This window comes from Halteromyces radiatus (genome assembly GCF_025201355.1).
Source record: "Halteromyces radiatus strain CBS 162.75 chromosome Unknown BX664scaffold_5, whole genome shotgun sequence".
NCBI classification, from domain to species: domain Eukaryota; kingdom Fungi; phylum Mucoromycota; class Mucoromycetes; order Mucorales; family Cunninghamellaceae; genus Halteromyces; species Halteromyces radiatus.
This window is the reverse complement of record NW_026251691.1, coordinates 1,556,923-1,580,177: the sequence shown is the minus strand read 5'-3', so window position 1 is coordinate 1,580,177 and position 23,255 is coordinate 1,556,923. Positions and strand designations below refer to the sequence as shown.

At 32.7% G+C, this 23,255-nt stretch overlaps 8 protein-coding genes across 8 annotated transcripts; 6 read left to right on the top strand and 2 right to left on the bottom strand.

Annotated features, from left to right (window-relative positions):
- The first annotated feature begins 3,236 nt into the window (after positions 1-3,236).
- Positions 3,237-5,224, top strand: BX664DRAFT_336191 (S-adenosyl-L-methionine-dependent methyltransferase). The gene is made up of 4 exons (XM_051546047.1): positions 3,237-3,871; positions 4,076-4,502; positions 4,523-4,750; positions 4,807-5,224. Exons 1-4 carry the CDS (start codon positions 3,263-3,265, stop codon positions 5,007-5,009), a joined length of 1,467 nt encoding a protein of 488 aa, XP_051399239.1. The 5' UTR covers positions 3,237-3,262; the 3' UTR covers positions 5,010-5,224.
- A 1,965-nt stretch (positions 5,225-7,189) lies between these two features.
- BX664DRAFT_336189 (uncharacterized protein) lies at positions 7,190-9,286 on the bottom strand. Its single transcript, XM_051546046.1, has 8 exons — positions 9,157-9,286; positions 8,911-9,015; positions 8,634-8,804; positions 8,337-8,563; positions 8,062-8,238; positions 7,955-7,988; positions 7,607-7,888; positions 7,190-7,535 (listed from the first exon to the last, which is right to left on the bottom strand). Exons 1-8 carry the CDS (start codon positions 9,235-9,237, stop codon positions 7,293-7,295), a joined length of 1,320 nt encoding a protein of 439 aa, XP_051399238.1. The 5' UTR covers positions 9,238-9,286; the 3' UTR covers positions 7,190-7,292.
- A 309-nt stretch (positions 9,287-9,595) lies between these two features.
- Positions 9,596-11,786, bottom strand: BX664DRAFT_336187 (uncharacterized protein). The gene is made up of 7 exons (XM_051546045.1): positions 11,531-11,786; positions 11,254-11,456; positions 10,874-11,183; positions 10,643-10,819; positions 10,381-10,567; positions 10,084-10,316; positions 9,596-10,001 (listed from the first exon to the last, which is right to left on the bottom strand). The coding sequence occupies exons 1-7, from the start codon at positions 11,660-11,662 to the stop codon at positions 9,669-9,671; spliced, it is 1,575 nt and encodes a 524-aa protein (XP_051399237.1). The 5' UTR covers positions 11,663-11,786; the 3' UTR covers positions 9,596-9,668.
- A 1,023-nt stretch (positions 11,787-12,809) lies between these two features.
- BX664DRAFT_336183 (uncharacterized protein) lies at positions 12,810-15,519 on the top strand. Its single transcript, XM_051546044.1, has 4 exons — positions 12,810-13,770; positions 13,840-14,195; positions 14,223-14,499; positions 14,570-15,519. The coding sequence occupies exons 1-4, from the start codon at positions 13,303-13,305 to the stop codon at positions 15,416-15,418; spliced, it is 1,950 nt and encodes a 649-aa protein (XP_051399236.1). The 5' UTR covers positions 12,810-13,302; the 3' UTR covers positions 15,419-15,519.
- A 280-nt stretch (positions 15,520-15,799) lies between these two features.
- Positions 15,800-18,406, top strand: BX664DRAFT_336179 (uncharacterized protein). Its single transcript, XM_051546043.1, has 11 exons — positions 15,800-16,213; positions 16,325-16,334; positions 16,443-16,559; positions 16,628-16,648; positions 16,709-16,981; positions 17,059-17,099; positions 17,164-17,215; positions 17,306-17,380; positions 17,488-17,629; positions 17,696-17,901; positions 17,962-18,406. Exons 1-11 carry the CDS (start codon positions 15,908-15,910, stop codon positions 18,339-18,341), a joined length of 1,623 nt encoding a protein of 540 aa, XP_051399235.1. The 5' UTR covers positions 15,800-15,907; the 3' UTR covers positions 18,342-18,406.
- Positions 18,407-18,716: 310 nt separating this feature from the next.
- On the top strand, positions 18,717-19,857 carry BX664DRAFT_282624 (PRELI-like family-domain-containing protein). Its single transcript, XM_051541570.1, has 3 exons — positions 18,717-18,997; positions 19,054-19,211; positions 19,296-19,857. Exons 1-3 carry the CDS (start codon positions 18,794-18,796, stop codon positions 19,489-19,491), a joined length of 558 nt encoding a protein of 185 aa, XP_051399234.1. The 5' UTR covers positions 18,717-18,793; the 3' UTR covers positions 19,492-19,857.
- A 164-nt stretch (positions 19,858-20,021) lies between these two features.
- On the top strand, positions 20,022-21,742 carry BX664DRAFT_336173 (peroxisome membrane protein). Its single transcript, XM_051546042.1, has 7 exons — positions 20,022-20,200; positions 20,280-20,296; positions 20,393-20,428; positions 20,518-20,791; positions 20,859-21,413; positions 21,492-21,553; positions 21,622-21,742. The coding sequence occupies exons 1-7, from the start codon at positions 20,109-20,111 to the stop codon at positions 21,681-21,683; spliced, it is 1,098 nt and encodes a 365-aa protein (XP_051399233.1). The 5' UTR covers positions 20,022-20,108; the 3' UTR covers positions 21,684-21,742.
- A 133-nt stretch (positions 21,743-21,875) lies between these two features.
- Positions 21,876-23,115, top strand: BX664DRAFT_360092 (alpha-1,6 mannosyltransferase subunit). Its single transcript, XM_051548133.1, has 2 exons — positions 21,876-22,669; positions 22,754-23,115. The coding sequence occupies exons 1-2, from the start codon at positions 21,925-21,927 to the stop codon at positions 23,017-23,019; spliced, it is 1,011 nt and encodes a 336-aa protein (XP_051399232.1). The 5' UTR covers positions 21,876-21,924; the 3' UTR covers positions 23,020-23,115.
- The last annotated feature ends 140 nt before the right edge of the window (positions 23,116-23,255 follow it).

Here is a 23,255-nt window from a genome sequence, read left to right as displayed (position 1 = left end):
TCTGTGGACTACTGATTCGATGGGAGGACGTGGATTTTTATTTAAAAGATGTGAGCTATTGATTTGATGTGAAGGTGTGGACTATAGATCCTTTGGGAAGATGTGGACTATTGATTTGATGTGTATTCATGACGATGGTTCTGTTGCTGATCCGGATACGGTGATGATAGTTGGCAATGCCATTTTGATTAGAGAAGAGAGCCTTGACTGAATCTAATGCCACTGCACACACAAAATAAATAAAAGAAATTAGAAAAAAGTAAAATCGTGTCATTGAATCGAACGCAAAAGAAGTAAAAATGGCTTACTTCAATACTCGACGGATGTAGAGTAGCTATCTGTGGTGATCGACATGACAGAAAGAAAGAAAACGAGTTTTTTTTTTTTTAAGGGATGTCAATTTTGATAAATCTATGTGGGCGCATAAATTTTCAATCCCCACTTTCTCCCCTTTTCTTTGTTTTCTTTGTTTTCTTTATCCTTCTTTCTCTTTTCTCTGACAACATTCTTTTCAAAAATAAATATACTCTTCAAGTCATCAAATCATTACTCTTTTCGAAGAATGAATGGCTTTGTTTACCAGAAAGAAAAAGCAAACTCCAATAACGCACGAATGGATGGTGGGAACCAAGTCGTAAGTATTATTGATAAAATAGAAGGCTGTAGCTGATAAAATAAAAAAGACATATGGACTATTTTATAACCACTAACTAGTTTTTTTTTTTTTTGAACTAAAAAACTGACATAGTTATCTTTGTTGATGATGGTATATTTTTATTTGATAGACTATTGACAAATTGAACGCCGGCTTCAAAATAAATGGACAAGTAAAATGCAATCAATGCGACACATGGAAGTCGGTAGATGACTTCTACCAAGATGTTAGTAACCTGTATACATACAAGTGTCGTGAATGTTCCAAAAAAAAAAAAATAAAGGTAAGGTTTAATATAGGAAAGGCACCATCTACAAAAAATTGACTACCATTTACGTTTTCATTTTATTTAGTACCACCAGACTTTAATTGAACAATCAATCGTAAGTGTTAGTGCTCCCCTAAAAAGAAGCAAATGGATGAATGATTCATACTTTATTTTTTCTTTTTTTGTCTTCGCTGACCATAGAATGATGATGATTCCACTTTATTCTTGCGAAGAAAAATTGAAGGAATATTAAAACGACAAATCAAGATTCATCAACGTCTACGAAGTTATACAATATTGTGCAGATCAATATTCCTCTTTTTGCAATATTTCAAGAATCTCTTTTTTCCAACATCTGAACATCTTTTTTTTTGATTATCAGGAAGATTTTATCCCGTGGTTGCATTATATCGCGCAAAAGTGTCCCAACATTGAATATTTAGAGATCACTGGAAATGGAGTCCGTGGCGACCCTCGAAAGGAGGAAATAAAGTTAGCGCAAGTCGTAAGTATTATTGATAAAATAGAAGGATGTAGTTGATAAAATAAAAAAAAAGACATATGGAATATTTATTTATTTATCACCCTTCTTTTCATTATAGGTATAAATAGAACGCGACATATGAAGCATCCTCTTGAAAACTCAACCGTAAAGAACAATGTATAGATCGATACTTCATCAAATCTGAATGGCGTCAAAGATATTAAAGTAGTTCAAGATCAGTCAAAGTCAAGCAAAAGCAAAGAAGAATCTGGAAGCCAGATTGGCCGCAAGTTGGAATAAGAATCGATTACGCTTAAGAACAATGGATTATGCTTACAGATCTGAAAAACAAATGGGCCAACCATGTGGAATAGCTGGTAAGATTGGCAGACTAAGACTATTTTATAACCACTAACTAGTTTTTTTTTTTTTTTTTGAACTAAAAAACTGACATAGTTATCTTTGTTGATGATGGTATATTTTATTTGATAGATTATCGACAACTTAAATGCTGGCGGCAGCGCAATTGGACAGATAAGATGCTGCCAGTGTGACAACTGGAAAATGGTGGATGAGTTTTACACAGATGGGCGATATCTGTACAAGTGCAATCAATGCCCCGAAAAAAAAATAAAGGTAAGGTTTAATATAGGAAAGGCACCATCTACAAAAAATTGACTACCATTTACGTTTTCATTTTATTTAGTACAATAAAACGAGAATTGAACAATCAATCGTAAGTGTTAATTCTCCCCTAAAAAAAAGCAAATGGATGAATGATTCATACTTTATTTCTTTTTTTTTTTATCTTCGCTGACTATAGAATGATGATGATTCTACGTTATTCCTTCGAAGAAAGATTGAAGGTATATTGCGTCGACAAATCAAGATTCATCAACGTCTACGAAGTTATACAATATTGTGCAGATCAAGAACATCCTTGTTTTTGAATATCTTTTTTTTTGAATATCTTTTTTTTTTTTTTTGAATAAATTTTTTTTGAATATCTTTTTTTTGAATGTCTTTTTTTTGAATGTCTTTTTTTTGAATGTCTTTTTTTTGAATGTCTTTTTTTAAGTGTCTTTTTTTAAGTGTCTTTTTTTGAACATCCTTTTTTTTAAACATCCTTTTTTTAAACATCCTTTTTTTTAAACATCCTTTTTTTTAAACATCCTTTTTCTTGAACATCCTTTTTTCTTGAACATCCTTTTTTTTGAACAATCAATCGTAAGTGTCAGCACCTCCTCCTTTTTTTCAGCATCTCAAGCCATTTTTTTTTTATCATTGACAAGGATGATGTATTATTTAAACACATACCTCTTTTGGTCGGGGAAGGTATGTGACAGGGACAGGAATAATGACGACACATCCTAGGTGGATAATATTATCTTTATATTCTCATTTAAATAAAGGCGTATTTTGCCGTTTTCATTCATATTGTTTTAATCTAGATTGACTTATGAAAATGGATCATTATTATTAGGATGAATTATATAAACTTTTTCTTATTATTTAAATTTTGATAATCTAAGATAGTAGGTTTTTCACATTATAATAATTCCCTTTTTTTCTTTATCAGTCAAACAATAAGTGAAACCTTGAGATTTGGGATTTTTTTGTAGTTTATGCAAATTGTTTTTTGTGAGCGCCGTTATAAACCTACCTACCTATCAAAGACCTTTTTTCATCAGCTGTCTTTTTAGGGAGGGAAAGAGTTACACCATTCATCCAAACAACCCAAAAAAAAAAAAAGTTCACACATTTTTTTTTTTTCGTTTTCCTTTTTATTTCTCGTATTTCTTTTTTTTTTTTTCTTTTCTTTTTTTTTTTTTTTTTATTATTAAATTAGAAAGAAATGGGTGCTCATCACAGTAGAGAATTCATTAATGGAGAAAAACGACGACGAAAGAACAAAAACAATAAAAACGATAGTGATCAAAAGTTAGCACGACATACAAGTTATACAGATAACAATAGCATATCGACTTCACCAAAATACAGTCCGTTCTATAGACGGACCAACTCATCAATCACAGTACCGTCGAATCCCGTCAATCCTGTACGACACCAAGTTGTTTTATCAGACCAAATCATGCCATTGTCTTCCTTAATGTCCATTGCCAGCCATGTTCATAATGACAATAAACATCTCAGTATTCAATCCAACAGTACCTATCGACGGAAAAGTACACAAAAGGAATATGATACCATCAGTATTTCAGGTCTGACGAGTGATGATGACGATCGTACCAAATCTTCCTCTTCTCGCTCAGCCTTATATGCAAGCTCCATTGACTCGGCAAGTTCTATGCAGACACCACCTTCTCATGTTTTACATCGTCAAATCTCCTTCAGTGATCCCATCAAACATCATCCTAAAAATGGTCCTATTGTCTTTGATACAACTATACAAAACGATCATCAACCTCACATTCAACGAAAGGATTCGATGCGACCATTACGTGTTTTTGATTATGGTCACGAAAAGGAATACAATAGGTAATTAAATTTTTTTTTTTTTTTTTGTGTGGAATGAAAACTCATTAGAATATCCTCTTTTTTATAAAAAAAAAAAAACATAGGCAATTACGACAGGTAATATGATATGAAATCATGTGTATGTGTGATGATTAAATATGAATCTTTTTTTTTTTTTTTTTATATATAGCATTATGTTCTCAAACAAGTGTTTGGAGGTAATATTCAAACAACGTTGATCAATCCGAAGCGTATATTGGATAGTGGATGTGGTATTGGATTATGGACTTGGGAAGTGAGTCAACAATACTTGAACTGTGATGTAATTGGCATCGATATCCATTTACCAGATCAACAACCTGGACCATGGGGAACTACTATAGCATCGCAACAACAATCTGAAGATGGTAACAGAAGAACTTTTGTAACGGCAGGAAGCAATATTTCATTTGTATATGGGGATGTTATGAAACCATTACCTTTTGATGACAACTCCTTTGATTATATTCATCAATTGGAAGGTGCGATGCTTATTCCTTCTGATCATTGGCAACCTCTCTTGACGGAATTCCATCGGATACTGAAAGTGGGTGGCAAGATCGAATTAGTGGAACACGGTAAAAAAAAAAAAAAAAAGTCATTTATTCTCAGTTCTCATTTTTTTTTTATTTAGATATTGTTTTCAATAATCCTGGACCGGTATTAACAATGATGAATGAATGGTATCGAATGGCAACTTGTGATATTGGTGTTAGTGTAAGTGTGGACCGAGAAACAATGAATAAAATGTTATCTTCTGCTGGTTTTGATGAAATTCAAGTGATTGTTCATGACATTCCTATTGGTGAATGGCCCGATGACCCTGGTAAAATGATCCAAACAAGGAAACTCCCCAGATTTTTCTAATTTTTTTTTTAATAGTACAAAAACAACATGGATTTCTTTATAAAGAACAAATCAGAGCCACTTTCAAATCAGCTCAACGATGGTGGATAGCAGAAACTGGAATTACTCAACAAGAATATGATCGTGTATGTGCAGAAGCCATGGAAGAATTCGAAGATTATAGTAGTAGTGTTACTTGGAGAATTTATACCGCCACCAAATCGTCACCCCCTTCTTAATTTGATTCTATTTGTGTCACACCCCCCATTTCTTATAGTTTTGAAAGCTGGTCTTTCCTCTTCCTTTTTTTTTTTTATCATTTAGTTTTATGCTTCTATATATATATTCTGTGTATGTTGTATGTTTTTATGTATATTAATATGAATCAAATTATCTTATACCAATTCAATACTTCTTAATAAAACCAACAAAATAAATATATTTTAACAATCAATTTGTATCATGATGTACATCCTGTAGATATGACGTAAAATAAAATAAAAGATAGGACGGGGTATACTTTTATGCACCGTTTCCTATGGTGTCACGACCATTAAAAAAGGAAACTAGAATGTGGGTGGAACAAGTTTCCATAGTAACCATACGTGTTTTCTTTTTTCTTTTCTTTTTTGTGCAAGTCAGCTGCAATGAAAGTCTTTTTTTTGACATTTTTTTTTCTTTTGTTTCTATTTTTACAAAAAAAAAAAGATCACCTGTATTTCTTTTAATAAATACCTCATCTCTTTTTTTGGCGCTTATCTTTAATCTACATCGTGGGGTATCATCATAAAATAAAAAAAAAATTATACAGTCCGATTCCTTTTTGGGTATAACAAACAAAAAAAGTCCTTTGAAATAAGCTCATCTATTTTTTTTTTTTTTTTTTTTTTACGTAGCAATGAAAATGCTTCATCAACGGATCGATCGCCTTTCATAAAAGGAAAAATCCCAAAAAGAATGATAAGCTTTATTTAATATACAACGGCGAATAGTACCTTAAATTGGAAGTTTGTGTACCATCTTACAAACATGATAGGTGACAGTAATGATGACATTAAATGATGGATGAATAGTAATGACAAAGATGACGAATGGACCATAGCAATGACAGTGTATTGCGAATTGTGTGGACTACTATGATGGTACGATTAGTTACGATAGGGGGAAGCGTTGTCTAGTCCAAAGATTTTTTCAATTTTTTTTTTTTTGATTTTGCAGCCAGAAGTTTCCTCAGCCAAATTTTTAGCTGTAAAGATCGTCAGGGGATCACCAGGTAAATTTTCGAAAAATCTATGAAATCTTTTGGTACTCGTCATAGAATACGTGGCAAGATAAGCAGTAAAATGGTATTAAATTACTTTCTTCGGAGAATCTAACCATGATGGCTTTTTTAGATGATGATCATTATTGGGTGAGTGATGACTGAATTGACTCTTTTTTTTTAATTTACTCTATAAACTGGGAGATAAGTTACAAGTTGTTATTGAGATAAATGAAAGAGAATATGTTCGGGTATGTTCAGTCCAAATTTGGTTCAATGATGGATACTTTTGAGAGAGAAATGAAAAAATAAAGTTTTCTCTTGAATGCAGAATGAACAAATTGAATAACTATCTCCGTTCTTGCAGTCAACAACCACTCAGCTAAAATTTTGGCTGTAAATATCCATCATCATCATTATCAACTTTTTTTTTCCACATTGACTCTTCCACAAGGCATATTTGTCACACGAATATTTATTGATATAAAAAAAAAACAATCTAGCGGGTCAACAGCAAAAGGGATTGTACATTGGATTTCCGTCTTCGGTCCACTTCGGGTTCACAGTCTTGATAACAAATGAATCGCCAACAATGAAGAAAAGGAAGCATTTGTAAAGGAGTATCATGAACAGCACCTAAAGCATCGTACTCAGGATCCCAAAAAGTCAGACCTTGTATCACATGTCCATAGCCCAATCTAGTCAAGACAGTGACACGATGTTGATGAATCCATGCCTTGTTACGATGTCGTTGACGTGCTTTAGATTTGCGCAAGTAAACAAGTTCATCCAAACCACCAGTATAATCATCATCATCATCATCATTGTTGTTGTTGTTGTTGTCATTGTTGCTGTTGTGGCGTATAATCGGCTTGTTTTTCCGAACCCAAACCCATCCATCATTTTGTTGTGAAGTCTTCTTTTTGACCATATCTGAAAAAGGAATAGTCCATGAGTAAGAGACAATACACCAGTCATCATCATCATCATCAAGCTGTTGTTTGTTTTGACAAGAGGTGGCACCTAACCTAGGGAATTCATCATCGTTGTTCAACCAATCAAGATAATCCATCCGGTATAATCCCACTCTCTCTGTTCCAGTCAATTAAGTCTGAAACAGCAAAAACAAAAAAATAAAAAAAAAAAAAAGGTGAAGTAAAGAAACAAAAAAAAAAAAAAAATCCATGTTTTTTTATTTGTATACTGCGGCAATCTTATAATATAAAAATAGACACTAAACTCCCAAATATAGAGAAATTCTTCATTGACGTTCTTCTTCTTTGACGGTGGTTTCGAAATCCAACTTGACTGCTTGATAAAACTTATCACTAAGTAACACTTTTGCTGCGGCCATTGTCATCGCTTTGGCTGCCCTAATACTATCTTGATGTGCTTGTTCTGTTTTGGCTTGAGCGGCGAATTCCTTTGAATGAGTAGAGACACCTTCTTTGGAATGAATAGAAAACATAGGATGGATGGATGGTACTGAGTAGCTGACATTGCCCTAATAAAAGAAAAAAGGAAGTTATGAAGCAACCATCGTTATCATCATCTACTCTTTTTTTTTTTTATTACCATATCCGTTGAGCCACTTGGATAGGATTCTTGTAATGTTCGATCAGGGAATACTACACCAGTCTGTTTCATATAATGAGCATACGTATCAGCTAATATACTGTTTTGTACCACATCTCGAGTAGCACCACGTTCAGTCCATTTATATTTAACCTGACATCCAGTTGCTTTGGCGGCAGCTTCGAAACATTGTTCTACCTTAGTCTTGATTCTATGGATATCACCGTATTTGTGTGTTCGTACGTAGAACCAGGCAGATGTATGATCAGGAATGATATTTGGCTAGATAGTATGTAAAAAGCAATGAGTTTAAGAAAATATCTATACATATATATATCCTTTACTTACAGCAGCCCCACCATTAGTGATAATACCATGAACTCTATCAATGAGTAATAGCAAAAAAAAAAAAAAATAGATTAGAGAACAATAAAGAAATGAAGGAGTCATCATACCTATCAGTAGGAAGTAATTGTTGTCGAAGCATACTGATATTATTGTAAGCTTGAACCATAGCATCTAATGCATTGACACCTTCCCAAGGGGATCCAGAAGCATGAGAAGGTTTTCCAAAGAATTCCACAACCACATCTTGAGAAGCAATCATATGAACATATTGGGCATCCACAGGACTAAGAAGAAATAAAAAGAATTAATTTATCATCATTCATAAAATAATTCATCATCATTAAAGCTTGATATTCCCTTTTTTTTTATTATTTAATCTTACCTAGGATGAAGCATAACACAAATATCTACATTATTTTGGAAAGCCTTTTGATTGACCATTTCAATCTTGCCAATAAAAACTTCTTCAGCTGGAGTACCAAAGAGAACCACCCTACCTTTGGCAACATCCTTTTCAAGTAATGCCTTTAAACCAATGGCTCCAGCAACACCACAAATAGCAATCAAATTATGTCCACATCCTTGTCCAATAGAAGGTAAAGCATCATACTACAGAAAAAGAGAGAGTGAGAGTTAGGAATTTAACATTGGTTTGATATATATATATATATATATTTACCTCTGAGCATACACCAACTCTTTTACCATCACCATTACTGTATTCAGCAGTGAATGCTGTGTCCATACCATAAGCATGTCGAGTCACCTTGAACCCTTTTCCTTCCAAATAATCAGTCAATACTTGATGAGCATGGTATTCTTTCATACCAGTTTCAGGATTGGCATGAAGCTAATAAAATATATATAATAAAAAAATATAAGGTTAAAAGTCAACGAAGGTAAAAAAAAAAAAAAAAAAAAAAAAAGAAAAAAAAAAAAAAAGAGGGTCTGTTTACATCTAGACTAATTTCTCGAAGTTCAGACGAAATATTGTCAATGGCTTCTTTCACAATGGCATCGGCTTTTTCATAATCACATTCCAGATCAAGATGATTCAATGCCTAATGTTTGTTTGTTTTTTTTTTTCGAAGTATAAGAATAAAAAAAAAAAAGAGAGAAAGAGAAAAGGGGGTGGGTTCAGTGGTTGCTTTAATAAAAAAGTCGTGTTTTCAATATCCGCGCGATTCATTTTTTTTTTTTACCACTTCTAGAGAATCGACATAGGTAGATGGTTTGGTATAGTTACTTGAGGGATATTCTTGTTTTTCATGGTTAAGACACATATCTGGGATATAAAGAGAGAAAGGAAAAAAAAAAGGAAAAGAATTAAAACAACAGAAAAATTACTCATACTATTTAAATCAAAGTTTTACCTTACTATTATATTTTACTCACGCTTTTAAAGAAAGTCGGGTGTAATTTACCATAAGAGGTTGTTGTGGGTAAAAAATATAATAACAAAGTAATAAGAATGGTTCAAGATAACAAACTTCTTTTTTCATGATTGATATCACTCTATCATGTTAAGAATTAATCATCATCATTACTATCATATAAATGAATAAATAGATAATAATAATAAAATAGGAATCATGCAACTTCATTTAGAATCAGCATCAAGTAAAATCATTAAATCATCATTATAACTTTATTATACAATTAAGAAAAAAAAAAGCAAAAACATATACATAGAAACAAGGTAACAAAATAAATACTATTCTAATATAATAATATCAGAATGATTATCCAGTCGAGGTCGTTTTTCAAGTGGTTCATCTGTTTTCGAGAATCCATCATCATCATCATCATGGTAATCATCATTATCCGGCTCCTCGGACAAAATCAGTGGTGATAATGCAGTGGGTGATAAGGGTTGTTCTTTCAAAGTCAGAGGTGAAGATGGCCGATACGATGATAAAGGTGGATGATTCTTCGGTGGTTGATATTGATCTTCAGTTTGATAAGTACCATCTTGTGTAAGGATAAATCGAGTATGCTCAGGATATGTTGTAAGAGCACGTTTTAATGGATAATCGATATAGAGTTCCTAAAAACCAAAAAAAAAAAAAAAATTAGTCCATTTTATCTTTGATATACTTTCTTTTTTTTTTTTTTTATTCTCTTCATACCCGAATTCCCCTAATATGAATGTAACATAAAGGACAAGTCCATTGTTGTTGCTCTTTATGACATTTGAAAAAAGAGATGGCATCAAAACATGAGGTATGTCGACAGAAAATGCTTCGTGTTGGATGTTGTATTTTCGTTAGCATAATTGGATCCATCAGTGAGATATATTCGTTGCCCATCACCAAATCATCATCATCATCATCAGAATTATTATCATCAATATGCTGTGTATCTATAGAAACCAAATTATATATCTTCATTAATATCATTAAATTCATTTTTGATCCATAAATTACCTTCAAAGAATAAGCGACCACTTTCTAGAAATAAAGCTTCTACATTGTCCAAAAGCCAACGAGCTGATGGTCGATATTGATCCAATAAATAGGTGGCATCACGCTGAGCTTGAAGAATATTTTTGCTTGTTGATAATGCGGTGGATATACAATTAGATGCACTTTGGGTGTATAATTGACATGTCAGCTATATATATATATATATATATAAAGGAAGATATAAATAAAATAGCATATAGTAAATATTGTATTGAAAGCTTACATCAATATTCGACTTTTCCCAAACACTACATATGGTAATATGTTTGATAGTAGATGAAACAAGAGTATCATCCAATGTAAAGCATAATGTGATATCTTTTGATTCTTGATCTTTGAGAGAATTCCAATCTAGTTTATCAGTGATATCAATATATTTGAAGTTGTTGGTTACGATTTCCTAATATAAAATAAATCAATAAAAATATAAATAATAATATAAAAGTCTTTTTACCTTGTCCTTTTCAGTCCAACATTCAATATCATTGAATTTCAAAGATATACAATGAGGAAAAACAGGGTATCTTGGTGACATCCAAAGATATAGATGAAAACGAAGATTTCGATCCTTTGATGTTGATAAATGCCGCTCTAGTTTTTGCATATCGATGGTGTAACGATAATTGGATGATGATTCAATAGTTGTTGATAAAGAAGGTTGTGTATCCAATCGAATTAATTCTTCCCAACGTTCAAAAGATTCTTTCGTAGGTAATTGATCATAGGCAAAATAGATAGTTCCTTTTTTATTAGATATTGGTCGACTATTTGAAAAGAAAATATTAATAATAATGAATATCATTTATTCTAATTTGATAGATAACTTATTTTTACTTTTCTCTATCTTGACGACACGCTTGTTCCTTGGCTTTTCCAAAAGAGTAGCCTGGGTATATAAGATCTAACAATAGTCGAGCATGATCTTGCTGTTTGATTCTGGCCGAAGGTTGTTTGATGTTGGTAAGATCATGATCTAAAAGATATTGATGTATTGTAGTTAGTTTCGGTTTGTTGTATAATAGTATGTTTGCAGGTTCCTATTTAACAAAACAAGAACAAAGTGTAAATAATATTAATTAAAAAAAAAAACAAGCCACAATATATGATTTACCATGAAGGTTTCCATAGACTTCGTTAATGAAGGTAACTTGAGTATTTTTCCAAGTTGTCGTATTTGAGAAATAGTAAGAATATGACATACTGGTTTTAACCTTTTACGTTTCTTATGCCATACTACGCCCATAAGGAAACGTCAAAAAAAAAAAGAGAAGAGAAAAAAAATCCCGGAGAAACAAAAAAAATAGGTTTTTCCATTCTGGAGTGGGCTTCAATTCACTTACCTTTTTTGGCCACATTCAAAAAGAAAAAAAAAAAAAGAGAGAAATAGGCCTTGAACTTTGTTTATGATTCATCCAATCAAACTCAAATTATAATTGCAAAAGGGTCATTTCTTTATTTGACATATTCATAGAAGCAAAGATAACAATAATAATTTATCTTAAATGATCATCTTTACTTTCTTTTTTTTTTTTTTTTATTATAGTTATTGGATCCGCTTCCCAAGTTTAGGCAAAACTATTAAGCTCTCCACGGAGTACAAAACTTGGAGGGGGCCGACACCCAATATTCTTTCCAAAAAAGCGGAGATGACGGTGTAATTGTAATGAATAAGAAGCATCAGGGCGAAAAAGAAAAAGAAGTAATAGTATGATGATGATATATATTTTAATGCATGTCATACAATTAAAAAAAAGTATTAATATACAATAGAAAAGGAATCATACATAAACTTCTTGTTTATTTAATAATAAGTCATTCTCATTCATCTTTACTTGCACCGGTAGATCATCAAAGGTTTTTCATAATAATTAAGTCAACTAGAACCAAAAACAAATCATCTCATTTTTTAATTTCCGACTTTGATTTTCTCTACTAATCTTGATATATACAAATTGAAAAAAAAAAAAAAGATGTGGAGAAGTATAGTGAATCAGGATTCAGGAACATAGAATGAAGGTGATGATGATTAATATAATTGATTTATTAATGAAGATGATTTTAATAAACAAACAAAAAAAAAAGAAAAAAAGAAGTACTCAACTAGGATTTCATGAAAAGATAATCTCAATTTCTTTTTGGTATTTAAACTTTCATCCATCATGTTCATGACAAACGGTTTTACATTTTTAGGCATCTGCCAATCAAAAAACAAATTTCTCCGCTCCATCATAATAAAGGCGGATACATACCAAACACACACACAGACATACACACTACATCAAAACCACTCACCTGTGAAAGAAAAACAGAACGATTTTTTTTAACGGACTTGCAAAGTTTTTTCCGCTTAAATCGACTTTTTTTTTTCTTTCTACCGAATTTCAAGTTTTTTTTTTTTTTCTTTTCTTTTCTTTCCTTCTCTCTTTCTTTCTTTCTCTCTTTCTCTTTTGCCGCGTTGGTGCTTTTATTCCCATTCTTTTTATTTTAGCTATTACTTTGTATCTGGCGTTGTATACAAAGCATTATGTCTGTACAGGAACAGCATTTGAATCAAAAGTTCCCGTCGGACAACGACATTCCTTCACCACCTACTTCTGATAATGAACACGACTTTTCCCTTACAGACTTATTACAACCCACTATGACACTGGACCAGATAAAGATTATCGAGATGGCTTTGGCAAAAATCAAAAGTAAACGTGATGCGTTATTATCAAGTGAACAACAAGGTAAACTATTATACAAAATAAGTGATGACAACACGTTCTTCCTTTTTTTTTTTATCTGTCACTTAGAGTATGGTTGAACTGATATATAAAATACTTTTTTTTTTTGTAACACCCAACAATAGGTGGTAGTACAATTCCTTCTTATGATTGGGCTATGGTTGCGAAACAAATGGCTAAAGCTTTGACCACTACTTGTCATAAGCAATCTATCAAGACATCCTCCTCCAATATGCTCTCCTCTTCCTCCTCAATCATCACACCTCCTGCATCTACAACGTCTTCTTCTACAACCACGACTGATAACTCCACTAACAAAATCACGACGCCCAACACCTCTTCATCTGTCACGACCGAATCACCTTCTAAGCCACTAAACCCCGCGTCCACCTTTACAACTCCTCCAGCTTCTCCTCCGGCTTCTTCCTCATCGACTTCCATCAATGATTCAGTTACCGACAATAAACCAACTTCTGTAGAACCTATGACTGAAATCAAAGATGGTGTAGAATGGGTCAGTTTTGTATATTCTCATCATCGTGTGGTTAGACGTTATCGTATTAGAACGGATTTGGATACTGTACAAGTTAGTGATTTAGATGAAAAATTTAAAAGTGACAATTGTGTAAGTATAGATAATATTATATATATAGATATATTGATCATCCATTGTTTTTTTTATTATTATTGATAGGTTTATCCAAGGGCCAATTTACCAAGAGAATCATATCAAGGAAATCGATGGGCTTATGAAACTGAATGTAACACATTGGGATGGAAGTTAGCTCATTTGAATATGGACGAAATTGCTGGCAAACGTGGCTTGATTCAAAGAGCAGTAGATTCCTACCGAAATAGGTATCCAAGTATGCGATCTCGTAGGGTGGCACGACAAGAAAAACTTTTAAAGGGAACTTTACGAAAACGGAAACAATCACCAACTTCGGAAGATGATGTAGATGGTCTTCCTTGCAAGGTATCAAATATTCATTCCTCATCTAACAATAATGATTCAACAACAACATCATCATCATCAACAACAACAACAACATCATCATCATCAATAACGTCATCCTCATCATCAACATCCAAGGCCACTCCATGTTCAAAAATACCCAAGATATACCCCTGTCATGAAAAAACCAAGGCTCATCCGAAAACATTGACGATCGAGGATCATGGTGTTAAATGTCGTGTTCGTATCAATATTGAATCTGTTGACTTGAACCTTATCGATGACAACTTCCGAAGAAACAACTGTGTATTTCCTCGTGCTATGAATTTGACCTCTTCTAATAATTTGACTCAACGACGACAGGATGAAGCAAAATGCAATGAAATTGGATGGAAATTGGTAAGTATCATTATGCAAATAAAAAAAAATCTGTATTGTATGATGATTAACATTCTTCTTCTTTTCATAGGCTTGGCTCAATCCCAAACATTTGGCCAATAAAAAGAATTTACTTCAACGTATTCTGGATATTTATCGTACAAAATTTGTTCCACATTTGACTCCTCGACAATCACCACGCACACCTAAACAGTCTACACCCACTGAAAATAAACCAACTCCTTTGACAACCGAAGCATTAGCAGCACATCATCAACAACAAGAACAATTGGCAGCAAAGAATGGATTAAGTAACAACAGTGTTCGCTATGTTTGCAAAAAGAAGGAAGATGATGATGATAATGATACGATTTATACTGGAACAACCGACTCTTTAGATTTTAGGGATTGTTTCTCACCTCCTCCAGAAACGACCACCACTATGGATGATCTCTCTACATTTGATGATCCGCTTTTGGTACCTATACTAGCTACGGACCTTACTGATTTCAACACTTTGACTGTTCCTCCTCCACCTCCTATGATGGGTGACGAATATTTTGAATCGGTTTTGGATCCTTTGGCATCTCCTCCACCACAATCTCTTTCTGCAACGTTGACCTCTTCTTCTGATCTTATGGATGATACAAGCTGTCATCTTAGTGTAGGTAGTTGTCAAAATTCTCCTCCTCATCGGTATACTTCCCTTGGGCCTTTATGTGAAGATACGTTTATGGATCCATTTGTATTGACCACAGAAGATCATTCATCTCATTCTTCTGCCGATGTATATATGTTTGATACCAAGTCTACAACATTTTCACCACTTCCTACCGATATTTTTGCAGCGCAAGATATGGATTGGACTCCTGATGTAGAGGATTGTATGTTAGCGGATTTACATTCGGATGTTCTAGTACATCAACTCTTTTTGGCTTGATATTTTTCATTCTTTTTTTATTTATTTATTTATTTATTTTATATATAGAATTCTTTATTTCTCTTCCCCCCAAAAAAAAATCACATTCATTTACTTTGTACAGCATATAGTTTGTTTATTCATCTTCCTTTAGTTTAATGATTTTCTTTTTTTATTTACTTCTCTCTTTATTTTTTTTTTTTTTGTATGTATTATATATATAAATATATATATCTTTTTGTTCCCAAAAATATATTAATAAAAAAAAAATAACCTTTTTTTTTTATTTATCCATGTCTTCGGCGCAAATATTTTACCGTTCTTACCCTTCGGCCCATTTTGATAATAAAAAGTTGCTTATGAGAATGACCAAAAGGGACTCTTTTTTCAAACGCCGGACTGGTTCCAATCTATACAACAATGTAATTTTTTGCCCCATCCTTTTCTTCCTCTCTCACACACACTTTTTTTTTTCTTTACTTTTTCTTTTCTCTATAATCCTTTATTGTGATGAGTTTCGAAATTGACACGGTCAGTTATGCGTTATTGACCTCTATTTTTGGAGCCACGGCATTCATGTCTCTACGCAATTTCAAGGGTCCTGATATTCATCCTCTCTTACTCAACACACAGTCAGATGTTTCTCGTTTACGTCATGCTGGTGAATCTGCGATTTATCGTTCTCGAATGTATCCCAATGGTTCTCCTTTGTTGTCTATTTTTGACCGTGGTATTCGTACGTTATTGGACTTGTATGAACAAGGTGGACAAATTAAACAACCTCAAGCTCCCTTTTTAGGTCAACAGAATCAATGGGTAAAAAAAAAAGACGTGACAATGGTACAAAGGTTTTGTCAATATTCATTTTTTTTTTTGTCTCTTTCTCTCTCTATCTCGTTTCTTTTTGTACTTTATATATATACATAGCAAACTCACGGTAAGTAAATGACTTTTTTCTTTTCTACATGGACAAAAAAAGGGGGGGCATGGTTAGGGCCTGAAATAATAATACAAATGAAACAATTGTATTTTTATATTCTTGTAGAATCGATAGCACAACAAGCAAGGTACGTTTATGGTGGTTTACGTGAATGGACAACTTTAGTACCAAGATCTGGCCAATCTTCTTCATTTGTTGGTATTTATGCTTATAATTCTATTGGTAAGTTTTAACTTTGAAATAATGTTAAATGATACTTATCTTTTTTTTTTTTTTTTTTGGTGAAATAGAAACAATGACATTGACATTAGGTAAATGAAAGTTTTTAGTATTTGTTTATATATTCATATGATATAATTCTTATTGTGTAGCTTGTCATAACAATGGCCTTGTTACTGTACCAATGGGCGCCAAGTCATCCTCCTCTCATGTGGATCATGTTATCAAGACAACTGGATTACAAGTGTTGGCTGTAGACCGTGCTCATGTCGATCAGGTGATGTCATTGATTAAAGGTACTAGTGTTCAACTTTTGATTATTCTGGATGACATGAAGGATATCTCTGGCACTTCTGTTGAAGTTGTATCTCTTCAAGATATTGTGAACAAGGGCAAATCATCCACTATTGAAGCCGTACGACCTGGTAATGATAGTAAAATTATGGGCGTGTTGTAGAAGATAACTGGACAGTTAACATTCTCTTTCTATTTTATTTCTTAGAACCCACTGATATCGCTAGTATCTACTTTAGTAGTGTTTTGGTAAGTCATATAACTTGAGTTTTATTCATAGTTATCTAATTTTTCTTCTCTATTTTTAAAATAGGATTCAGATCCTGGTGTTATTTTGACTCATAAAAACTTACTCTCCAATATCGGTAAGAGAGAGTGAATAAAAAAAAAAAAAGGATAAGATATATATATATATATATATGTATAAAACAACTAACGGTGAGGTTTTTTCTTAGCAAGTTATTTGTTGATCATTCCTCCTCAAGAAAAAATTACTCACAAAGATCGATTGATGTATAATCTCCCACTTGGTAAAAAAAAAAAAAAAAAAAAAAAAAAAAAGGGAATATTATACTCATTATATTATTTTTGGATTTTTTTTTTTTGGTATGATGATGGTGATGATATGGATATTTAGACAATGTGTTTGGCTTTGTATTATCTTCCATGTTCTCATTCTTAGGTGGCTCAATTGCTTTTGATAATGAATATTCTGCCAGTGAACATTTGACTTCTTATCTTGATCTTGTGGTAGCAGCCAAACCCACTGTTTTTGCAACGTAATGGATATAAATATAATAAATTAGGTAAAAATGACTCATATATTCTTCATCTTCCTATTATAGTGGATCTGGATTCTTTGAACTGGTGCAAGAACATATTGATCAGCATTATGGCAATTCCTTCTTCTTCCGACGTGGATATGAAAAGAAATGTTCATTCTTTGATGAAGGTCGATTAGTGACAGATAGCAAATATGATATGTTTGTTTTTCGAGATATTCAACGCAAACTGTTTGGTGGCCAGCTACGATTGATTTACCTTGAAAATGGTATATAATACAAAGGAATGAAAGTAAAAGAAGTATTGATAACATTTATATATCCATTAGATGAAAGTGATCCTCCTGTTGCTCCCTTTTTACGTGCGGTATTGGGTACTCAAGTACTAAAAGTATTTAATAGTGCGGAAACGAGTGGAACCATGACGGCATCAATGTTTTATGATTACAAGGCTGATCCTCTATCGTTTGGTGCTCCTTTGCCTTGCAATGAATTGAAATTGATGGACTTGCCTGAAAAAGAACTTTATTGTGATGATACTCCTAATCCTCGTGGTGAAATCTGGATTCGTGGTAACAATGTGTTTCAAGGTTATTGGAATGATCCTACAACATCAGATGAAATGGTAGATGCGGATGGATGGTATATGACTGGTGTATTGGGAGAAATCCAACCAAATGGTACTTTGAAACTATTGGGTAGAAAATGAAAAAAAACAAATAAATAATATATATTCTATTTCGACAAAATAAAGATAATCTGTTTTTTCCTCTCCTCTTTTTTTGTGTGTGTGTCTCTTGTTCTAATATATCTGTTTATTTGGATTATGAATAATTGCAATCAAATATTATAAAATATGTCATTTCATCATCATACATATATATTGACTTTTTTATAAGATAGAAAAATCCCTTTTGATGAGTTGTCATGCTTAGTAAAAAGTATTATGAGGGTCAATGCGTACATCGCATGGCTTGGCTGCTGAATTTCAATTTTCCGATTTCCCCGTATTCCCTTGTCTTATAACAAATTAGAAAAGAAGGGGTCTCCTTCCTCCTTTTTTGTTTTTTGTTTTTTTTTTTTTTTTTTTTTTTTCGTTGTTGTTCGTCTTTTTTTCAATACATCCTTTTTTATTATTACACTGCTGTTTGTATTATCAACATGAAGTTATTCCAAACTGTTCATGATTTCAACTATGAATGGAATCTTGTATCAACAGCACAATGGCAAAAATACCCAAACGATAATTGTCCTCATGTTCAAGCTGTGGATGTATTGAATAGTTCTATTGACCATACTACCGGCATTCTTACTACTGAACGACTTATTACAGTTGTACAAAATGTACCATCTTTAATTCGAAAGGTAAAAAAAAAGAGACAGGATTATCACTGTTGATATTGAATATATATGTTATTTAGATTCTTGGTACAGGTACTACTCAATATGTTCGTGAAATTTCTATTATCGATCCCAAAGCCAAGACGTTGACTATGCGTAGTATCAATTTAACCATGGCTAACTTGTTAAAAGTGGAAGAAACCATTGTATACCGAGAACATCCTGATGACCAACAAAAGTAAAAAAAAAAAAAAAAAGGGAATAGATAGTATTAGTTGAGGAGGGTTTCTTTGTTACTCATATTTTTTTTTTTTTTTTGTAGAACACAATTTACTCAGCAAGCCGCGATTTCCGCGGGCAGTATGATGTCACGGTGGGCTAGTATTATTGAAGATTTTTCCTTGAAACGATTCCAACAAAATGCTGCTGTAGGTCGTGAAGGATTTTCAAAGGTACTCGAACGATTTGTCGTCATGGCTGAAGCGGCAGATTCAAACAAAGCTGGTCTTGGCCAATGATTCCCCTCAGATTGAACTTTTGGAAACAAATCTTTATATATATTGTATACAACTTCACGTGCAACAAAAAAAAAAAAAAAAGTATTATCTTTACCCTTTTACCCCAGTTGGGTTATTTTGATTTCTTCCTTTCCTTTTTCCTCTCCCTGTATTTAGAAACCATATCATCTTTTTATTTTTATATGATCACCCTTTGTACACACACATACGCAAACGCATACAGCATACAAACCTACATTCTACTCCTCTCATACACAACATACACACATACACACTCTCTCTCTCTCTTTGAACAAATAACAAAAGATAGTTTTACTATTAGATTTATTCCTTTTTTTTTTTTTTTATACAACCATTGAAATAAAGAAACATTTGTCTTTTGTATCACTCTTTTTTTTTTTTTTTTTATCTTAACCCATCTCTATTCCATCAAATTACCATTTTTGAAGGATGCTTACTGACACATTCAAAACAGTCGGTTTTGCACTCCGTCTTTACTTTTTTTTTTTTTTACCCCATTCTTTTTTTTCTTCCTTTTCTTTTCTTTTCTTTTCTTTTCTTTTCTTTTCTTTTCTTTTCTTTTCTTTTCTTTTCTTTTATTATTATTTTTTCTTTCTATGTCTACTATGAATATCCTTCAAATATATGAAGATGTTCTTATTAAAAACATTTCACAAATTACAACCATCGAAGCAGCTTTACGGTCCTTGTAAGTTCTATCGGAATAGACTCGGTTAGGGGAAAAAAGGAACACAACTGTACTCACCATTACTTCTTTTTTTTCTTAGGTCATATATACTTCCAGGTATAGGATAACGTGATTCAATTTTTTTTTTATTCATGTCATATTATCAATTATTCATTTTCACTATATATATATATATATATATTGTATGTACAGGAAGATTCCAGGATGCAGAGTTGACCTCACAAACATGTAATTAATTGAAAAAAGGAAAGCTTATATAAAAGGCTAATATTATTTCCCTATTTGCCGTTTTCTTTGGTTTTAACCCGATCATTCAGTATATGCAGGATTGAATTTGATTGGATTATATCACAATTCTATTTTACGACGAGCTGCCAACGATATTATCCAACAGTGCAAAGTCACCAATATTGAAGAATCACAATTCAATAAATATACAAGATTTTGGAATCATCAGTCAGGAACACATCGCATGATTTCAAGAATTCTTTCAATCATTGCTTATACTCAAGTTTTGATGGAAATGGGATTGTTACGGAAAAGATCTCACAAAACACATTATCAATGGATAGCTATTTTGGAAGCTATCAAGTAAGCATTACATATTTTATTATTTATCATTACAAAACTTATTTTTTTTTTTTATTATTATTATTAGAGCTATTTTACGATTAACATTCTTTCGTATTACAAATCATCGTATGATATTATACCCTCCTCATTTAGAACGGGACATTGAACCTGCCAAATTGGATCCTGGACGACATCATGAACTTCAAGTACCAACATACCATTGGACTGGTCGACGTACAGGCAAGGAAGTACCTTTTATATCAAGTACAATAGGTGAAACAGGATCAAGTTTTGTGGATGTAAATGCATATTTGATGGCCAAGGTATTGACACCAGAAAAACTACGCAAACCCAAACAAATGGTCCATGTGATGTCTTCCCTAGCAAGATTTGGTGAAGTGGCCTATATTCTTCGACCTTTGATCTATGTATTAGGTATCTTAGTCTGGGGTAGACGTGCTTGGAAACCTTGGTTTTTGTCTTTGGTTATTGATCTGATGTCCATCTATGCGATACAACAAAGTAATGGTTCCGATCAACACTCCAATATGATGCCTTTAGAAAAAAAGGAATACCATCGGCGACTCAAATCTTTGATGTTTTATATTTTGAAAGGTGCCTTTTATTCTCGCATTACAAGGTAATTTCAACCCAACTCTTTTCTTTATATGACTCACTCTTTTTTTTTTTCAAAAAAAAAAAAAAAATATGATGATAGACCGAAATTAGAACGACTCTGTAATCGTCTTGAAAATAAACCTCTTGTCAATATGGTTTCTGGTAATAATAATATGAATTATAAAAGATCATATCTAAATCATCATTCCATTTTCAAAAACTTTTTATAGGTGTCCTTCGTGATTATTTAGTATTATGGGAAAATATTTACTTTTATAGCTCAACTTCTTAATAATATTTAGATATAAAAAAAAAGAACTCAATAAGAATAAAATACATGTGTTTGATATCTTCTTGATGATGATGACTTGATATGTTGGTGGGACGTAAAAATAATGTTTGTCGAACGGGGTTTTATTTGGTTTTTTTCATATTCTCCTGTTTTTAATTTTTTTCCTTTTTCTTTTTTTTTCTTTTTTTTTTTCTGTGTGTGTGTATATATATAATTATTCTTATCTAAACATTGAAATTTAATGTTGACTCACTCACCAATACAACTGGTTTTGATTGCCTTGGGTAGTTGTTTATTATTGTACTATATATTTTTATCACCGTCCAACCAAGGATGCACAGATGATGATTTTGGCGGGTCCAAAAGGAAGGGCTTGGCTTACTACGATATGGATCACCCAATAGAAAATACTACTGTCAATACACGTATGGACCATGTCTTGATCCTGACACCATTTAAAGAAGCAGCTCAGCATATCGAACGATATTTTGATAATGTAAACAAGTTGACGTATCCACATGATCACATCTCGCTGGGGTTTCTCGTTAGCGACTCGACGGATGGTACGATAGAAAAACTTCAACAACGTGCACAACAAGCCATGCAAACTTCACCATGGGAACGGTTCCATCGTATCAATATATTTCAAAAGGACTTTGCTTATGAATTGGCATCCAATGAAGATCGACATGCTTTCTCCGTCCAAGTCAAACGACGACAGATCATGGCCAAATCAAGAAATACTCTCTTATCTGCTGCTTTGACTCAAGAAATTGACTGGGTGCTATGGTTGGATGGTGATGTGGTAGAATATCCTCCATCCTTATTGGAAGAACTCATGGGCTTGGACAAGGATATTGTGGTCCCTAATTGTTATTGGCATTCTTATAATGAAGAAGGTGGTTATGATCGAAACAATTGGCAAGAAACTGATCAAAGTTGGGAATTTCAACGTACATTGAAATCAACAGATGTTTTGGTAGAAGGTAATTAAAAAAAAAAAAACAAAACGGAAAGAAATGATGAAAGATAATTTAACCTTCTTTTTTTTTTTTTTTTTTTTTTAAAAGGCTATAATGAATTGATTACACATCGAAAATTATTATTGGATATGCGATTTGAAAATGATGAAACGGATTTATTTTATACGGTACCATTGGATGCTGTTGGAGGGACTTGTACTTTAGTCAAGGCAAAAGTACATCGAGATGGTGCGATTTTCCCATCATTTCCATTCCAACATCAAGTGGAAACTGAAGGAATGGCAAAGATGGCTAAGGCTCTTGGGTATGAAATCTTTGGCTTACCAAATTATTTAGTATATCATTATATTTAGATAGAATAGTGATTATTATTATTGATCGGAGAAACTTTTGGTTTTTCCGGGTATTTTGAATAAAAAAAAAGAACCTTGTATATTTTAGTCATTTCATTCATGCTACTTGATCATCATCATCTGTTGGGTAATATATATAAAAAAAAAGACATCTTTGATTCCAATGCCCGAATGTTTCACGATTCGTTCCGAACTCTATCGTCATTGGCTCATGGGAAGCCTTTTTTCTTTTCTTG

Bases quoted from the DNA above. Each gene is read 5' to 3' on its own strand.
- BX664DRAFT_336173 (XM_051546042.1), top strand. From the start codon at position 20,109: ATGTCTACTATGAATATCCTTCAAATATATGAAGATGTTCTTATTAAA. The intron at 20,429-20,517 runs GTAATTAATTGA...CCGATCATTCAG, and splicing joins AGAGTTGACCTCACAAACAT to TATATGCAGGATTGAATTTG. The intron at 20,792-20,858 runs GTAAGCATTACA...TATTATTATTAG, and splicing joins GCTATTTTGGAAGCTATCAA to AGCTATTTTACGATTAACAT.
- BX664DRAFT_282624 (XM_051541570.1), top strand. From the start codon at position 18,794: ATGAAGTTATTCCAAACTGTTCATGATTTCAACTATGAATGGAATCTT. The intron at 18,998-19,053 runs GTAAAAAAAAAG...TATGTTATTTAG, and splicing joins TACCATCTTTAATTCGAAAG to ATTCTTGGTACAGGTACTAC. The intron at 19,212-19,295 runs GTAAAAAAAAAA...TTTTTTTTGTAG, and splicing joins CATCCTGATGACCAACAAAA to AACACAATTTACTCAGCAAG.
- BX664DRAFT_336191 (XM_051546047.1), top strand. From the start codon at position 3,263: ATGGGTGCTCATCACAGTAGAGAATTCATTAATGGAGAAAAACGACGA. The intron at 3,872-4,075 runs GTTTTTGATTAT...TTTTATATATAG, and splicing joins ATTCGATGCGACCATTACGT to CATTATGTTCTCAAACAAGT. The intron at 4,751-4,806 runs GTAAAATGATCC...TTTTTTTAATAG, and splicing joins TGAATGGCCCGATGACCCTG to TACAAAAACAACATGGATTT.
- BX664DRAFT_336179 (XM_051546043.1), top strand. From the start codon at position 15,908: ATGAGTTTCGAAATTGACACGGTCAGTTATGCGTTATTGACCTCTATT. The intron at 17,381-17,487 runs GTAAAAAAAAAA...ATGGATATTTAG, and splicing joins GATGTATAATCTCCCACTTG to ACAATGTGTTTGGCTTTGTA. The intron at 17,902-17,961 runs GTATATAATACA...TATATCCATTAG, and splicing joins ATTGATTTACCTTGAAAATG to ATGAAAGTGATCCTCCTGTT.
- BX664DRAFT_336189 (XM_051546046.1), bottom strand. From the start codon at position 9,237: ATGTGTCTTAACCATGAAAAACAAGAATATCCCTCAAGTAACTATACC. The intron at 7,989-8,061 runs GTATGATGACTC...ACTCATTGATAG, and splicing joins CAATTACTTCCTACTGATAG to AGTTCATGGTATTATCACTA. The intron at 7,889-7,954 runs GTAAGTAAAGGA...CATACTATCTAG, and splicing joins TCACTAATGGTGGGGCTGCT to CCAAATATCATTCCTGATCA.
- BX664DRAFT_360092 (XM_051548133.1), top strand. From the start codon at position 21,925: ATGTTGACTCACTCACCAATACAACTGGTTTTGATTGCCTTGGGTAGT. The intron at 22,670-22,753 runs GTAATTAAAAAA...TTTTTTTAAAAG, and splicing joins AACAGATGTTTTGGTAGAAG to GCTATAATGAATTGATTACA.
- BX664DRAFT_336183 (XM_051546044.1), top strand. From the start codon at position 13,303: ATGGTTGCGAAACAAATGGCTAAAGCTTTGACCACTACTTGTCATAAG. The intron at 13,771-13,839 runs GTAAGTATAGAT...TATTATTGATAG, and splicing joins AATTTAAAAGTGACAATTGT to GTTTATCCAAGGGCCAATTT. The intron at 14,500-14,569 runs GTAAGTATCATT...TTCTTTTCATAG, and splicing joins ATGAAATTGGATGGAAATTG to GCTTGGCTCAATCCCAAACA.
- BX664DRAFT_336187 (XM_051546045.1), bottom strand. From the start codon at position 11,662: ATGGGCGTAGTATGGCATAAGAAACGTAAAAGGTTAAAACCAGTATGT. The intron at 11,184-11,253 runs GTAAAAATAAGT...CTTTTCAAATAG, and splicing joins TGTCGTCAAGATAGAGAAAA to TCGACCAATATCTAATAAAA. The intron at 10,317-10,380 runs GTAATTTATGGA...TGGTTTCTATAG, and splicing joins TGGTCGCTTATTCTTTGAAG to ATACACAGCATATTGATGAT.